Source organism: Gekko japonicus, unplaced genomic scaffold (genome assembly GCF_001447785.1).
Source record: "Gekko japonicus isolate JY-2015 unplaced genomic scaffold, Gekko_japonicus_V1.1 scaffold3280, whole genome shotgun sequence".
NCBI classification, from domain to species: domain Eukaryota; kingdom Metazoa; phylum Chordata; class Lepidosauria; order Squamata; family Gekkonidae; genus Gekko; species Gekko japonicus.
In genome coordinates, this window is record NW_015162053.1 from 97993 (window position 1) to 116688 (window position 18696).

The following is an 18696-nucleotide window of genomic DNA, read 5'->3' on the forward strand; positions in this document are numbered from 1 at the left end:
AAGAACACATCTGAAGGCTTAGATAATGAGATATAGCAGTGGGTTCCATCTGTATATTGATGACACCCAATCCCAACTGTGGACTCATGTAAATGTAAATACTGAACAGCAAGGGTGACAAAATGGAACTCTGGGACATTCCTTAAGACACTGCAGCCCACTGATTCTGCTTTTCCAGTGGAAACTGTGTCCTGACAAAAAACCTCCAAACTACTGAACCCAAACCACTCATGCCGATGGGAAGTGGGTCTGATCATCATAGAGACCCCTCTTCTCACTAGAGACCCCTCATGGTAACCAGCACTATTCCTATGCATCCCTCAAGCATTTTAGGGAGGCAGAGCAGCCTGCCATGGTTGCAGAGAAACAAGAACACAAACATATTACAACACGAGTTTGAAAAATTTAAGTTAATTTCTGTGATGTCTACACAAATAGTGATTTTGACAAAATATCTGACCCTGACTCTTCAAAAATAAGCTTTTAAGACAAAGGAGATACTATTTAGACAACAAATGTAAGGCCGCTGAACTCGCTTACAGAGTGACCAGCTCACTGTTGCAATTTTCCTGCAGAACAAGAAAACAGTCACATTGATTTGTAAAACCACACACATGGAAATCCCCTTTAAAATCTATATTCTCTAAAACATCTTCAGGCTCACTTGCAGAATTGGGCATGTTGCTCTTGACTAAAATTCTTTGGCTGCCCAGCTTGGGAAAACAGGGAGCACCAAGATATTTCAGTCCTCTAACATCGGTTCAGTACTCCTTTGAAATACGCAGCATGCTGCCTTCTCCTTGAACACTATATCTGAATGGTTATAAGTTGTATAGAATTTACAAAATTCATATTTGCATACAGAAATGTAAGCAAGAGTCTTAAACATAAGAAACCTTCCTAGTAAGCAGAGCTGCAGGATCTCAGAAGTCATCGCTTTGGGAATCACAATGTAATTCTGCGGTCACAGAATATAGGCACTTTTTGGTTGGTTTTTTATTATAGTAGCAATAAACTTTAAACATATAAACTTCTGTGTATAACAACTCAAGTCCTAGTAAGAAAACCATGCTTAGAGGAAAAAGGGTATTCAATAAATAAAGACTCCATTCAGATTTTTTTTCTTCAGACTTGCCTGCAAGAGGAGCTAAATGGAACCATCCTACAATGTTCAACTGAATACTGTATTTGAAAAGCCATTATTAAAATGGTAGAAAAGTCCTGCAGCATTCTACTACTGAAAAATAAAATCTTTATCAATAGAAGTATTAGTTCCACTTTTTCCATTTTAATTAATGACAGAGCTGTCAAAAGCAAACAGATGCAGTGATCATCATAATTGTCACAGGTAACTACTTCAGGATTGCAGTTCAGATTTCCATGCCCTGTGAAAGGAAAGGGGGGGAAAGGTTAGTGCCACCATCTTTTTACCAGAAGTAACCTGCAAGTTCATTTTTATTGTTTCAGTTTCACCGGACTTCTACTTTTAGGAATTTTGCAAGGTTTTTGCGCAGCTTGTCAGGTAGATCCTTTTGAATAGAGAGAGCTCCAAAATGATCAATCACACATGATGCAGGAAGCACAAACCTGTTGGACCTCTTGATGGGGCTCACTGATTAGTTCTTAGTGCTTTTTTCCCCTTCTTCAAAATATGTACTTATTTATTTACTTCATTTATGCCCCATTCTTGTCCTCAGTGGGAACCCAAAGCATTTTCTTCTTACACTTTATTCTCAGAAGAACCCTTCTGAGGTGTGTTAGGCTGAGATCATCTAGGCAAGGTTCCACGGGAGAGTGGAGATTCTAACCCAGGGCTCCCAGATCTTTGTCCACTCTACTGTTTCCAGCCCAGAAGAAACATGTTTTAGTAAAGCACCTTCAAAACCCTCGTGCAATTAGATTTTCAGTTTAAATCTACGATTATTTTCCTGCATTTCTGTGCACTTATCATTTCTATTTGGATTTTTAAAGTGTGATTACATACAGGGTATTTAAAGCAATTAATTGATTTCATGGCCAATACCAAATTGATTTCATGGCCAATACACACACACAAACATCACTGAGCAACTTGTTCGCTTAACCCCTTGATGTGTTAAAGCTGAAATTCAATGTTATCAGTTTAAGATGAACCTTAAAACAAGAATTGCTTCAAAGCAACTAAATGCCACAGAAATTTTACACAGCTTCTGTCATGTGATGGGCCTCACACCTTTTTTCTTTTCTTTTTTTAATGAAAGAGGTGACCTGCCCTCATTTGCCCTGTACTCGTGGAGAGCATGCAGGGTTGCTTTTTATCACCTTCTCCCTGGTAAATGAAAGAAAACAGTGTCTCCTTCTCCAAGTGGGCTGAGGAAAAAGAAGAGGAGAAGAAGCTATCACACCTGCTTCCTCCATGTGTCTTAAGCAGAGCTCCATTTGGAAGGACGCTGGCTAAGTGGAATCTTACTCTCTCTGACCCTCTCTGCCTAGCTGAGAGACAGAGAACATGTCCACTTTGTCCATCTGAGTAAATGCAGAGCTAAATATCTCATTTTGTTATATCATTTTCATAGAGAGGGGAGGGCAGAGAAGACTTTAACAATGCTGTTGAGTTGTCCAGCGGAGCAGGGATAGTCTGATATTTTTATGTTTTCTCACCAACCTTTCCGCAGGGACACAGAGAACAGAAGCACTAATTGGCTCCACAACAATGTTATGAAGGGTGCCCATGGAACTGTTTCTCCCTTCCAGACTTTGCTATAAATCTGAGGTGGAGAAGGCACAGCTGGCATTAACACTGTGCTGTGGAGACACTGCACAGAACAAACAATGGCTGAACCTTCTGGGTTGTCGTCATATTTTTAAGACTGAAAAAGAGAGCACTATTAGAACTCTCTCCCTGCTCTGAGAGAAGTGCTGGGAAAGCGCAAGGAAAGGTTGAGGCAAAGTGAACTGGCGATAGGCAACCTCTACTACCCCTCTGATTATTTAAAGTGATGCCAGATGGTAACACCTGTTTGTAGCATGCATTTCCTGAACGCTCCACACTTGCAAGTCACTTGATGCTACAGTAATCATTAGAACAAGCAGACATTAAAAGGTCTGTTGACTCATGAATTTAACAGTAGCTAGAATGCCTTTCTTGGACTTGGGAAACTCTGGCTTAAACTTTTATTCTATAACCTAAATGGCTTTGGTGACTCAGCTTCCAACAGTGAACCGTCTGAAGCCACAGAGCATTTTGGATTAGAGTTCCAGTTTCTTGGCTTGACTTACTTTGCAGGGTTGCTGTGAAACTAACCTGCTGCCAGACTGCTTCGATGGAAGCAAGTGCAACAATGACTATGTAGGCTGCAAAAAAAAAAAAAAAAAAACCCGATAAAAATATGGACACTGCATTAGCTAGTTAATACAGCGGCCATAATTTCACCAGTTTTTCTTTCCAGTAAAAAGATAACCATCTCTTTTCCCCATCTTTGACATTTGGCAGGATCATTGCAGTTATAAAAATATTTGATCGAAACTAAAAAAAAACACCCCTCAATTCACCTTTTCTTTTCTCAGATACATTCCTTTAAATTTGTAAGTGGTAAATCCTCTTGTTGCAGCATAACGTAAGCGCTGATATTTTGCCTGTATATATAGCCCCTTTTGTACTAAATTTGACTTGAATTGGGATCGGCCGTCTGTAAAGCTGACCTGTTGAAGAGAAAAGAAATGTTCAGCCAGCTTCCAGAATTCTAACCAAAATGATCTGAATAAGAATTCCAATTCCCTTTATTGGCATACAATAAGAATTCAAGAATGACTACTTAGCTACATGCATATATCTAACATACCAGGTTTTTAAAAAGAACACCTTTGACCACAGAATTTTAGGGCTACTTCATGCATTATACAGCTTAAATATTTGATTAACAGTATTCATCACACAAATACTGTAGAAACATGCTCCAAAGACCCACAGCTGGTCGCAATTACTCAGTGCATATTGCTATGAAATAGACAAGCAAATACATGCAGCTGTCATACCAATTATTGCTCAGATGTTTGAACCTGCTTCCACTTTAATGAGTACAGAAACCAGTGTGGGTTGGATCAAAAAGACTGCAAGAAACATGGCACTGGCAGAGAACATGTATCCTAGCAATCCTTACTGCAGTTCCTGTACTCCTAAAAAGGGGCTCCTTAGGGTTGGAAAATGACATGGAACAACACACAGTGACAATTGGCAACCATCTCTCAATAGCAAACTACCCAATAAACAATGTCTGCACATGAAGAAAGAGAACCTTAAATCAACAAGTTGACTGATGGCATACACTGTGACTTTATAACAAGAATATTAAGTACACATCTCTGGATCCTTAGACAGACAGGCCACAACAAGGTGCCTATCAATTCTAATCAAAATATGGTTCCCAACATTCTAAATTCCATCATATACATCACCAGCAGTGGAGCTGTTTGAATGGCCAGAAGCCTGTTGGGATATGGCCCGCAAGAGGAGATGGACTGCTCATAGTCCGCTGTGACCATTTTGCCTCAGCACGTAAAATCTCTCATATGTATTCTGACTTGGACTTGGACATTAGCAGTGACAGGGTCAGATGGAGCCAGGCTGCTGACTTGTCCAGTTGTTTGGGATACTTCAGTTTAGGTGATTTCTGGTTTTGGCGATTCGCGGGTTGGACGTGTCCCAGCGAGCTCTGATGGAGACGTGCCGAGTCATGGTGAATAGGCAGGGTCCCAGACAGGTCTGGGGCCCCCCAGAGTCCTTGTAGGGGGCTCCCGGCCTGGAGTGTGGAGAAGAGCCTCTTCTGAGGCTATGGCTGAGAGATCAAGGCTCTCCTTACCCTGAGAGGTCCTACTGCCGTGAAGCCATCATGGCGACCAGAGCAGGCTACTGGGTGAAGCAGACAAGCAATCCAGCGTGAATAACTTAAACGTGACAAACTGTGAGTTAATCGATTACCCTTCCAAGTAGCTGAGCCTTTAAAGTGAACGGCACTAATTCACAAGACAAACAGTGGGTTGGGGAGAAAGTGGGGATTTCCCCCCCCCAAACTGAATGGTTCTTAAACAACAAACTGAGAGAAAAAAATCGAAACTGACCATGAGAGACTGTTAACGAGACCGAAAGGTGTAAAATAGTCCAAAGTGCATTTAAATCGGAGAACTTTTATTTTAACTTCAAAAACTTTTTTCTTGTGTAAACCGTGTCTGGCAGACGGAGAAGAATGGCGCCAGAGAAGAAACCTTTCACAGGAAATACCCAACCAACAACTCCTATCCAGACACCGGAAGCACCTACTGACTTTCCTAATATGTTGGCAATGGCATTGAGCCCTCTGCTGGAGCAGATGTCTAACATCAATAGCAAGTTAGATGGTGTGCAAAAACAATTGACACGATGGATAAAAGAGCAGATGATACTGAAAAAGCCATTAAGAAAGTTGAGATAAAAACAAAAGATATTAACCAGAAACTAAAAGAAGTGGAAAAAGAGAGAATCTCAGATAAAGGCCAACTGTTGCAGCTCCAAATGGAATGCTCAATGTATGTCCTATGCTTTCAGGGTGTACCAGAACAGAAAGGAGAAAATTAAAAAAGATATTCCATTTGAGGTGTGGAAACGAAGGATTTCCTTCCTCCACAACACGCTCCACAGTCACTCAATAAATGGATATTTCCAGAAGGACTTGTTTAATTATAACGACAAGAAGACCAAGATCGACTCTGCCCAGAAAGCGAAAGATTTTTTGAAACAGCAACAAAATCCAATCAAAGATGAAAGAAAGAGTGAGGACAACACTCAAGAAGAGAAAAGCGATCATGAATCAGAAGATACTTCAAGCAGTTCTGGCAGTACCTCTGAAGTTTCGGATTCAGAAAAAGGAGTCGCTCCTCCTAAACTACTTAAAGTTAAACTGAAATACAAGAAGAATAAATGTGAAAAATAAACCTGAAGTTCACTAGAGCATAATAGACTATAAATCACCTAAAGATTAGTATTAAAGACTCAAGCTAGCTTTATATAGAAAATAATATCTTGAACACAGTGCCTTTTGTTAATATTGTAGGAACAGTATATAAGAATGTAACCTTTGGGATATGATCCTTGTCTTAATTTCATAGCTTCTGTTTTAGTCTTAGAGATTTCCCTCTCCTCTTTCCTATAGGATGTAGTATAAAACAGCAATATATATATATATATATATTAAAAAGGGGTACTTCAGTTTTATTCAGTCTGAGGATGTGGACAGGATCCTTGGGAGTTTGAGGCTTACCACCTTCTTCTATGACCCCTGCCCTTCCTGGTTACTGAAATCTGGGGTGGGGGCTGGCTGGCTGGCTGACTGACTGAGTGAGAGGTAAATGCTTTCTTAAGAGAAGGGGGTGTTGTCCCAACCTTGAAACAGGTTGTGGTGCACCCGCTTTTAAAGAAGCCTACCCTTGGCCCAGGGGCTATCAATAATTATCAACCAGTCTCAAATGTTCAATTCTTAAACAAGGTACTGAACAAGTGGTAGCTGGACAACTCCAAGCTTTCCTGGATGAGCTAAATTGTTTAGATCCTTTCCAGTCTGGGTTTAGGCCTGGTTATGGGACTGAAACAGCCTGGGTCACTCTGGTGGATGACCTGCTCCGGTACACGGAGGGCAAATCTATTGATTCTACTGGACCTCTCTGTGCTTTTCAATACCATTGATCCTGATATCCTTCTGGACTACCATTCTGGGCTAGGATTGGGAGGCACTGCTCTGAGGTACATTTCAGAAGATGGTGCTGGGGGGGCTGCTGCTCAGCCCCTTGGCCTTTGGGGTCCAGTAAGGTTCCATCTTGTCCCCCATGCACTTTAACATCTACCTGAAACCCTTGGGTGAGATCATCAGGAGATTTGGGCTGGATTGTCACCAATATGCAGAAGACACTCAGCTCTATTTTGCACTTGTAGCTGATCTGAGGCAAGTTACAGAGTGAGTGGAAGGTCTGGCTCAAGATTTAAGGTGTCAACTATTCTAGATGGGGTTGCACTCTCCTTGAAAAAAATAGGTCTGTAGTCTGGCGGTGCTCTTGGACCCATGCCTACTGCTGGATAAGCAGGCAGCAGCTGTGGCCACAAGTGTCTTTTACCAGCTCCAACTGGTTAACCAGCTGTGGCCTTTCCTGGACAGAAAAAATCTAGCCACCATGGTGCATTCCATAGTTACATCTAGATTAGATTACTGCAATGTGCTCTATGTGGGGCAGCCCCTGAAAAGTGTTTGGAAACTTCAATTGGTACAGAATGCTGCAGCCAAGACGTTGACTGGAGGGGGTCATAGGGACTATAGCACTTCAGTCTTGGCCCATCTACACTGGCTACCGACTTGTTTCCGGGCACAATTCTAGGTGCTGATCTTGACCTCCAAACATACCTGAAGGACTGCCTACTCTGTTACGAACCTGCCCAACCACAACGGTCTCCTTCAGAGGCACTGCCTCAGGTGCTGCCCATCTTCTGAGATTAGGCGGGTGACAATCTGTGAGAGAGACTTCCCTGTTGTGGCTCCAAAGCTCTCTAACTCTCTCGACAGGGAGATTAGTCTGTCCCCTTCTGCTGCCATCTTCTATAGCAGGTGAGGTGTTTTTTTTGTTGTTGTTGTTTGGCATTACCTCAGTGATCCCTCCTCATTAGTTTATTTGAACTAAGTTTTAATTGACAAAAGTAAAAAACTGCTGAATTTCAGGGATCTCATAGTTTAAATGATGATATAAGACATATTCCACTTTAATGGACTCCACTTAGTACATTTTTCAACAGAATGACGAATGCTGCCCCAAATTTGATTAACTTGTTTCCTTTTGTGAAAGGGACCTAATTGAGTCCATTTGTCATTCACAGCAGGTAGGTAATGATACAAGGAGACACTGCAGATCTGAAATGGGGAGATAGGGAAATAAGGGCATCCTTCTGCTCCATTAGAATTCAGAAAAGTCATACCTTAAAAGGTCTTCTAGGTGCTTCAAGATGTTCAGTATCACATTCAAACTGATCATGGGAGGAGTCATGTGTTTTTGCAGTATAGTAATTCTAGATTAAAAGAAAATTACATTAATTTATAAAAACATACACATTTGATTTTTACAGCTTTGTAAATTAAATTATTTACTAGAATAGCAAGTATAAAGTACAACACTACATTTATACTGAAACAGCTTGAGAAGAGGAAACAGTTAATGTAATTGGACTGTTTCCAATTACAACATATAATTCAAAATGAAGGTAATGCTGATTTTAATTTATGAGCACCCACAATGAACACCCTTTTCCGACAACCTAAGAGGCGACTCTACACATGGACATTACCAGATGGGCAACAACGAAATCAGATTGACTATATAATTTGCAATCAAAGATGGAGAAGCTCTATCCAGTCAGTAAAAACAAGACCTGGAGCTGACTGTGGCTCAGATCATGAGCTACTCATTGCAAAATTCAGACTTAAACTGAAGAAAATTGGGAAAACCACTAGGCCATTCAGGTTTGACCTAGATCGCATCCCTGATGAATATACAGTAGAGGTGAAGAATAGATTCAAGGGTCTAGATTTGATAGATAGAGTGCCTGAAGAACTATGGACGGAGGTTCGTGACATTGTACAGGAGGCAGCAATCACCACCATCCCCCCAAAAAATAAATGCAAGAAAGCAAAGTGGCTGTCGGATGAGGCTTTACAAATAGCAGAGGAAAGAAGGAAAGCGAAAGGCAAAGGCGAAAAGGAAAGATTTACCCAACTGAATGCAGATTTCCAGAGAACAGCAAGGAGAGATAAGGAGGACTTCCTGAATGAACAATGCAAAGTGATAGAGGAAAACAATAGAATGGGAAGGACTAGAGATCTCTTCAAGAAAATTGGAGAAATCAAGGGAGCGTTTCATGCAAAGATGGCCATGATAAAGGACAAAAACGGTAGGGACCTAACAGAAGCAGAAGAGATTAGGAAAAGATGGCAAGAATACACAGAAGAACTATACAAGAAAGACCTCGATGTCCTTGACAACCACGACGGTATAATCACTGACCTCGAGCCAGACATCCTGGAATGTGAAGTTAAATGGGCCTTAGAAAGCATTACTAACAACAAAGCTAGTGGAGGTGATGGTATTCCAGCTGAGCTATTCAAAGTCTTAGAAGATGATGCTGTTAAAGTGCTGCACTCAATTTGCCAGCAAATTTGGAAAACGCAACAGTGGCCACAGGATTGGAAAAGATCAGTATACATTCCAATCCCAAAGAAGGGCAACGCCAAGGAATGTTCAAACTATCGCACAATTGCACTCATATCACACGCTAGCAAGGTCATGCTCAAGATCCTACAAGCTAGGCTTCAACAGTACGTGGATAGAGAACTGCCAGAAGTACAAGCTGGGTTTCGAAGAGGTAGAGGAACTAGAGATCAAATTGCCAACATTCGCTGGATTATGGAGAAAGCAAGAGAGTACCAGAAAAATATCTACTTCTGCTTCATTGACTATGCTAAAGCTTTTGACTGTGTGGATCACAACAAACTATGGCAGGTCCTTAAAGAGATGGGAGTACCAGACCACCTCACATGTCTCTTGAGAAACCTGTATAAGGGCCAAGAAGCGACAGTTAGAACCGGATATGGAACAACTGATTGGTTTAGCATAGGAAAAGGAGTACGACAAGGATGTATATTGTCACCTTGCTTATTTAATATATATGCAGAGTACATCATGCGAAATGCTGGCCTGGATGAATCACAAGCGGGAATTAACATTGCTGAGAAAAAGATCAACCACCTCAGATATGCAGACGATACCACTCTAATGGCAGAAAGTGAAGAGGACCTTAAGAGCTTCTTGCTCAGGGTAAAAGAGGAGAGCGCAAAAGTGAGTTTGAAGCTCAACATCAAAAAAACTAAGATCATGGCCTCCGGCCCCATCACTCCTTGGCGAATAGAAGGGCAAATCATGGAAGTATTGACAGACTTCACGTTCCTGGGATCCCAGATCACCGCAGACTGTAACAGCAGCCATGAAATTAAAAGGCGCCTGCTCCTTGGGAGGAACCTAAACAGCATGATAAAAAGTAGAGACATCACCCTGCCAACAAAAGTCCGCATGGTCAAAGCAATGGTATTCCCAGTAGTCATGTATGGCTGCGAGAGTTGGACTATAAGGAAGGCCGAGCGCCGAAGAATAGATTCTTTTGAACTATGGTGCTGGAGAAGACTCTTGAGAATCCCTTGGACTGCAAGAAGATCAAATTAGTCAATCCTAAAAGAAATCAACCCTGAATGTTCCCTGGAAGGCCAGATAATGAAACTGAAGCTCAAATACTTTGGCCACCAAATGAGAAGGGAGCACTCACTGGAGAAGACCCTGATGCTGGGAAAGATTGAAGGTCAAAGAAGACGGGGACGGCAAAGGATGAGATGGTTAGACAGTGTCATAGATGCAACGAACATGAAATTGAGCCAACTTCAGAGGACAGTGGAAGACAGGAGGGCCTGGCGGGAGCTGGTCCATGGGGTCGCAAAGAGTTGAAATCGACTGTGCGACTGAACAACAACAACAAACAATGAAACTGTATATACTGTTTTAGAATAGTCTGCTAACATAAAGTTATTTTAGATAACAGTAACTGCAGCATTTGTGAAGAAGAGAAACTGTTCACAACTCTGGCTACAAATGTACCGTTTGGGAAGATGAACCAAGTACACAGTCCTTAAGGCAGTTATAGTAGTCAAGACCTTTGCCTGCATTTTCCAATCCAGGAAATGTTTGTGAAGCCCAGAAGTGTTTGGTTTTGAGAAAGATAGTCACAGATCTTCAGAGGCTACCCATATTTTAGCTGCAAATAAATGTCTTCTTCTGATCAAGCAGGCTCCAGTCCTATTTCCACTTGCTTTAAGTTTCCATTCCATAACAAAACCTGAAATGACTGCAAAGACTTCTTGCATCTGTTGACCGCAGGTTGGCCCACTCTGTCAAACAGCTTTCCAAACTCTCTTAATTTAAAAGTCATACTGAGGCATGTGAACCCCAAAAGAAACAGACAGTTTTCAACGTTTCTTAGTTCCCCCCCAACGAAAACTGATCAAACACTTCCTGTTCCTGAGAACAAAAACAGACATGATATGAAATATTAGGGTCTTTTATGTTTTTTTAAAAAGCTCATGAGTAGCCCGAAGTAGTACTTATAAAGACAGGGAAAGGTCCCTGGATGAGAGTGTGTTTAACTCTTTTCTTCCAATTTAGAATTCTCCTCCAAAGCTGCAATTAGTCCTGTATGAAAGAGATGTGTTCAGGCGCCTGTATCTGACAAGAGCAACGACCTATGCATGTGTTTTTAAAAAAATAAACCACACTCCTTTATTTCAATTAGTCAATAACCAAATGAGTGATGTCTAATATTAATTACCAAAGGCATTACCAAATGAAACTTGACTTTATAATAAGGATAACTGTTTTACATGGATGCAATATACTTGTGGTTCTCTGGTGTTTACTGACTGCTGCCAGTTTGGTGTAGTGGTTAAGTGCACGGACTCTAATCTGGGAGAACCGGGTTTGATTCCCCACTCCTCCACTTCCACCTGGCTGGATGACCTTGGGCAAGCCATAGCTCTGATAAGAGCTGTTCTTGATCAATCAGTCAATCAATCAATCAGTTTATTACGGTCGAAGACCCATCAAACAACATACAAAGCTGTTCTTGAAAAAATAACAGTTTCTGTCAAGAGCTCTCTCAGCCCCACCTACCTCACAGGGTGTCTGTTGTGGGGAGGGGAAGGGAAAGGAGTTTGTAGGCCACTCTGAGACACCTTTGGGTAGTGAAGGGCGGGGTATAAATCCAATCTCTTCTCTCTCTTCTCTTCTAGTTAATGTTCTAAAGTTAGTCTCATGTCCAAGTTCCCAAATCCTCAATCGAAACAGGTAGCAAGGGAGGCATCTGTACATTTCCCTTATGGGAGCCAGAGATTTCCATGCAGAGAAACTAGGACAAACATTATTGTCTGTTTAACAAGGAGTCTATCACCATACTGGTGGAGAATTTAACACTCACCTATGGTTGGCTTTCGAGCAAGGGAACCTTTACCTTTTATGGTTGGTGATACCTTTTGGCATTTATTGGCTATTACTATGGCAGAGTCCCATTTCCCAACAACCTGGAAATTGCATTATTATCATATTAATATGTCAGGCATATGTTATCTGTAATAGTACTGTAGCTGTTTAGTTCTGTACCTTTTACAAGAGGAACTGTGCATTTTTTTATTATTAATGTGGTTCTGCCAAATATTGACAATTTTTAGTGGAATGTAGGTCTGAAAGTGATAATTATCTTGTTAAAGAATGTATTACTGACTGGTTACCCAATAAGTATAACATTTTTGTGACTGGTATGACAATGAATTATGCCATCTTAGGTTCCAAATTAGACAAATGTAACTTTATGGTTCAGGAGAAATCGATGGAAGCTTTGATGTCATCAAAGATGATGGCTTCCAGAGGCAAGTTACTTTAATTTTTTGGGGGGGGGTTTATTTTGCATTTGTGTGTGTGTGCCCATGCCTGGTAGTAATGGTGACTTCTGGTGACTCCTGCTGGGGCATGGAGGATGTTCAGAGAAGTGGCTTGATAGCCTGCCTCTGCCTCCTAGCCCTGGTATTCTTTGGATGTTTCCCAAACAAATACTTACCAGTTACACATTCAGTAACTAACAAATGGAGAAATCCCTGTAAAGACATGCTACTATGTGAACTATTGACAGGGAGCAACTGTAGGTAAAATAATTTAATACTAAATTATTAAATTTAATACCAACATGGACAAGCTGCGCTTCCTTTTAGGACTAAACCTCCAATGAACTCTGAAAAGTTCCCAAGTTCCCCAAATAATGGGGCATTTCTACAAGTGAAAAGAGGTACTTTGATGCTGTTTTCAACTTGTTTTACAAAGATACGACTACTCCCATGATCAAACAATGAAGAAATCAAATTTTAACATGAAATAATGTAAGCTACATAACAAACTAAAAGGATGTTACACTTCAACTTACCATGTGACTTTTCCCAATAAACTTCCTATAAGGTGGCCTTAGGAATCGTGTAGATCTTTGGAATCCATAGGTGTAAAAATTTCGTGGTTTTGGAAAGCTACAAGTCTGTTCATCCCTAAAAGAATACAATATTAAAAGCTGTGGAAACTAAAGGAAATCATTTTAATCCACACAGTGAAGTAAAAGATATTTAAAAATATATTCACCTATAAGTTTATTTAAGTAAACCATGTATTATTTATTACAGAAGTTACTAAAAAAAACAAGGTACAAATTAAGTTTTATGAAGCTTTCATAATTTAATGGCCAAAGTGCTAAAGGAATCTTAAGTAAGGTACCTTGGAAATGCTTGCCCTCTAGTGGATGAATTTATAATCAGACATATTCATATAAAAACTTGAAACCTTTTATTATGAGTGGACTAAATTTCAAATCTGAAATCATCCCTCAAAGTTTACAACCACAAACAAGCAAAATCATTTTGTTCTCTCTCTCTCATCCTTCCTATGCCACATTCCTAGGGTTGGATTCAGTGCAAAATTTCCACTTGCACTTGATCTCTTGTCTAAGCAGAAACACAAGAAAAAGACCACAGTAACGACTTGCACTAAGTCGAACTGACTGTATCCCACTGTTTGCAAGAAAGTATGCAAACAGACTTGGATTTTCAGGAAGTGAACATAGCAGCTTGTTCATTCTCAAAATGGCACCCTGAGGTACAATACTGTAGAGACAGGAGATTGTTGCCCTTGTTGAGTCCATTAAAAGCCCTGGAGTCTCTCTGCTCATAGGAGCTCATAGAGATCTACTGTGCACAGGACTAGGATAAAGGACACAATGATACACTGAGGCATTCACAGGACCATCCCCCAGTGCGTTCCGAGTAGAAATCAAGACTGACTACATGGATCAGCAGGAGATGCTACACAAAATCTTGTATATGTATATATGTATGTAAGCAAGCACAGGAGCAGGAGATGTTACACACATCTTGCAAAATCCCTTTTTAAAGTGGAACTATACTGACTAAAATTATTTTTCTGTTTGTGCATCAATGGACCCAGTTAAGACCTACTGCACAGATGCCAAGTACAGATTTTCAAAAAACATGTGGATATTTAAGGCAAATGTTTAGGGGGAAAACCCCTTTTTTTCCTCTGCACACCATCTCCTTTAAGGTCAGGTGCTCCACTTTTACAGCTCAATATGATGCATCTGAAAGACATGGGTACTGTGTTCTGGTTAAACTATATACCAGAAGAGTTTTTAACAATAATTTTGTATACTTTGATATAGCACAGACAAAGCATATATTAAGTCTTCTATGAATATAGTTCAGAGTTTCACAAAGTGATATAAAAAAACCCTTTCAAAACAAGTCAAATGTAGACTTTTTTCAACAGGGTATTCTTGAAGATCGCAACAAAACACAAACAGAAACTCTTAGCAATTCATCTTGATGAGCCATCACATTTTGCACCAGCTGAGGTATCCAACCAGCCTTCATCGGCAGTCCCTTGTATATTACATTAAAACAACTAGAGATAACAAATCAAAATATGTAAAGTCAGTATTTAATACAACATAACTGTTTTGCTCAACAAACCAACAATTAGAATATCTTTATGACGGAATACCTTTATGCAGGGTGAAGGAAAGAGCACTTAAGCTCAGAGAGGGCATCACAGCATTAATGACCGGAAAAAGTTAATTGGTTGGTCAACTGTTGTCAAATCAGGCTGTGCTCAAAGAATGAAGGGCAAGAACTGAAGCCCACTCATCAGATGATGCTGATTAAAACTACTGCTGGGCTCTGCCACAATCTGAAACTGCAAGTGCAATTTTAACTCCAGGAGAAGCTGAAGCCTCCTACACTGAGTGATGAGTGACTGAGTGTGTTTACAGCGTGGTTGCATTGGAGGCACGCAAGAGCTTAGTCAACTTAATAAAAGAAATAAACACTGATGGGTGCCACTGTAATAAGCATATTGATGGTATCTCATGACAAGCCTTTGCATGATTTGGAATGACAAACACACAGAAACCAACAAGAGAAAGCAAATGCTAAATTTTTGCAAAGCAACCACAATGCTGCTAGGAAATAAGAAGATCCTATTAGAGCAGTGTCATGGAGACCACCTTATAGTAAACTATATCATTAAGTCTGGAACAAAACTGGGAGGTTTTTTCCTAATGATTTTTTAAAATTCCCAATGAAAAAATGAAGATTTTCAAGAGTACTGAATTAAAACATTCTGGCCTTTGCAATTAGTGAAATGCTTTAAGACCATGTTTTGCTCAATTAAAATGTATAGTATGAAAATGTTTATGAAGGACAATCCACAGGATCAGAGGATGTTAATCCCTGTGCTAATCTATGTACGCTAGATGTGTAACATTTTCAAGGATATGTTGTTTAAATATGAATAAGTCTGTTCACCATTTTCAAGGATATGTTGTTTAAATATGAATAAGTGTTCACCATTAATATGCTACAAGTGGGGGACCTGCAAGGACTTGCAGGGGGCATCTCATTTTCTTCTTCCCATTATTTCTTCTTTCTCATACCTGAAATCCCCTACAGCCTCTCTCCTTCTCCCGTTTCCTTCTTTCCATCTCACCCACCAACCTTTTTTTTGCCCTGCTGTCTTCAGCTTTCCTCCCCCGGCAGCCTCTAGCCAGGAAAAAATATGCCTCAGATGCACAGTGTTAGCCACTGGGCTCATCCCAGTTGTATGGTGGGAAGCACCTAATTTTTTTCTGTATCCCCTTCCCCACTCTATTTCCTCTTCCCCTCCTCCTGGCAATTTTCCTCATGTTCCCCTGCTTCCTTCTTTCATTCCCACTCACCAACCAACCTACTGTTATCTGTGCCTTATTTTCAACTACATTTACTATTATATTTATACCTCACCTTTCTCCACAATGGGGACTCAAACAGTGTACATAATTTCCCTCTCCTCCATTTTATCCTCACCATCACCCTGAGAATGTGTAACTGGCCAAAGATCATCCAATGAGTTTCCATGGCAGAGTGGTGATTTGAACCTAAGTTTCCCAGATCCGAGCCTGAAACTAACCGCTACACCACACTGACTTTTATGGGGTGGCTACTATTTTTTTTTAATTATTCTTTGCTTTACAAATTTTGGTTAAAGCAGACCAAAATAGGGGAGAGGGGAACATGCTGCAAATTCTGTTTTGCAGAAGTTCGGCGGTCTGTCCAAGCCGCCCTGCTTGGTACCGGTGAGGAAGTGAATCGCCTCTGACTTCCCGTACTGAGTACGGCTGTAACCCTCTGGGGCAGTCCTTTTTTTTTTTTTTAATTGAACACTGGGCCTGGGTAAATCATGCTAGTCAGGTGGTAGCAAGTTGTATCAGTAGGCCTGGCCCCAGTGACTCCTCCATCAAAGGCCAAAACAGGCCTGGAAAGGGCCTTACCCCTTCCCTATGGCTTTTACTGACAAAAACCAAGGCATGAATGCTGGCAATACAGTTGTTATTGTCTAGCAATGGCCACTGATGGTATTCGTTTTTTAAAGCTATGGGCACTGCTTTTAGATTTCAGATTTTTCTGCAAACCTGGAGGGTTTTTCAAGTTTGTAGAAACATCTGTCTTGTCTATTCATGGCTCCAGTCTCTGGATTCAAGTATCTACAGATTTGGCCATGCTGAGAATTACTTCTATTGACAAGAGATATTAGATATATTGACCCACATGGATTTGCAGGGGACATCTCATTTCTCCTTCTGCACTATTTCTTCTTTCCCTTTCTTGAAACCCCCTAGCCTCTCCCCTTTTTCTGCCTCCTTTTCTCCTTCCCACCCAGCAGCCAACCAATGTTTATTTACCCTCATTTTATCTCCTTCCCTAACCCTGGGAAAAGTCTGGTGAAGTTGTTCTGTGTCAGCCTCCGGGCCAGGCTCAGTTGCACAATGACTTCAATTTGCTCCATATCTTTCTCTCTTTCCATCTTAGCAATCCCCATATCCTCACCATTCCCTGCTTCCTTCTCTCCTTCCTACTCTCCAACCAATCTACATTTTATCTGCCCCACCATAGCTTTATGTATTTACTACATTTATACCTATCTTTCTCCACAATGGGGACCCAGAGCAGCTTACATTACATACATACATACATACACACTACCCTGTGTAGTGGGTTAGCCTAAGAGTGTGTGACTGCTCCAAGGTCACCCAGCAATAGTTAGATTCAAATCCCCACACTGCCATGGGGTCTCCCAGATCCTACTCTGAAACTCTAACCACTATACTGATTTTTGTGGAATGGATGCTGTTCAACAGTAGTGAGCAGCGCCCTGACCTAGATAGCCCAGGCAAGCCAGATCTTGTTGGATTTCAGAAGCTAAGCAGGGTCGACTCTGGCAAGTACTTGGATGGGAGACCTCCTTGGAATACAAGCAGTTGGGAGGTGGGGGCAGGCTTTATTCAGCCACCTCTCTTAATATCCTCCAGGCCTCCAGTAGGGGTCAGTCACCAGAGGTCCCCATGACTTCCAGGTGCACACGCACGCACATATAAAAATACACACACCCCCACTAAAACAGTAGTGAGCAGCTAGGCCTGGGTGAATCATGAACTCAGGCAGTATCAAATCTCCTGGTGGTTGCAACCAGTGGTTGTAGGCAGGCCTGGTCCTGTTGAGTCCTCCCTCAAAGACCAAAAGGAGGCCTTTTACTGACAGAAACCACGGCTTTATCTGGCACTACTGTTGTAGTTGCATAGAGATGCTGCTTCTATCCAGAGGATTTTTATTGTTGTTACTTTGTTTTAAGATTTTTCTGCAAACCTGGGTCTTCCTCACATTTAAAGCCTCAAATTTGTAGAAAGTCATACCTTCTCCATTCACAGTTCCAATCTCTGAATTTCAGTATCCACAGCTTTGCCACACTGAGAATTAGATATTCTGATAATGTGTATGATAATACAATATTGAAGAATTCTATATTTTAAATTTGATACAAAACACGAATTTTGTAATAACTTTTGTTTGTCTGAACTAAAGCAATCTTTTAGTCACAACATGATTAGTAGAATATTAGTGTATTTTTAACCCACAAACCAAGAATATGCCATTATGAATGCTGGATGTTGTTAAAGCAGTCAAACAAGTTTAGGCTTGAAAAGAAAGCAAGCACTGCATGTACTTTTTTTTCCTGGACCCCCCCCCCCCCGTGCTACAAAATAATGGAAGTTTTTACATCTCTTATTACTGAGGACCAAGAGATGTAATACAGGTACCATTATCCTAATTTTGCCAGGCAGAGATTATTCAACAAAACAGTTTTATTCTTGGTGCTATAGCAAGTTCAAAGCATCAAAGTGAAAGTGAGCATACAAAAAGGACAATCATTCCACAACCTTAGGGAAAAAGTGGTAACTAACTGGAAGGTCAGTGTCAAAATGCAAAATTTTCAGCAGCAAAAATAGAATCAAATTTCCCAGATAAGCCCATAATGGTAAGGGGCAGAAGGGGTACACCTTCAGCAATTTAAAAACATCAGGAATCCTAATACTCTTAACTAGAAGTAGCACCAATTCCAGCCAGTGAAGAACTCCAAATAACTTTTTAGCAAAACAGGCATGATTCAGACATGCATTTCCACATGTCCTCT

General features: G+C 40.8%; 1 protein-coding gene across 3 annotated transcripts in view; it reads right to left on the reverse strand.

Moving 5' to 3' along the window:
- Window positions 1–466: 466 nt before the first annotated feature.
- The window catches only part of LOC107105607 (chromosome unknown open reading frame, human CXorf23), a 53030-nt gene continuing 34800 nt past the window's right edge, over window positions 467–18696 (reverse strand). For 2 of the 3 annotated variants that reach the window (XM_015405604.1, XM_015405605.1), the window contains 4 exons: window positions 13058–13172; window positions 7970–8059; window positions 3532–3681; window positions 467–1385 (listed from right to left, as the gene is read on the reverse strand). In XM_015405604.1, the coding sequence (XP_015261090.1) occupies window positions 1371–1385; window positions 3532–3681; window positions 7970–8059; window positions 13058–13172 (370 nt within the window). In that variant the 3' untranslated portion in view covers window positions 467–1370. Of the gene's footprint in view, window positions 1386–3271; window positions 3334–3531; window positions 3682–7969; window positions 8060–13057; window positions 13173–18696 lie in introns of those variants that run through there. The other variant, XM_015405606.1, reaches the window with a different exon arrangement.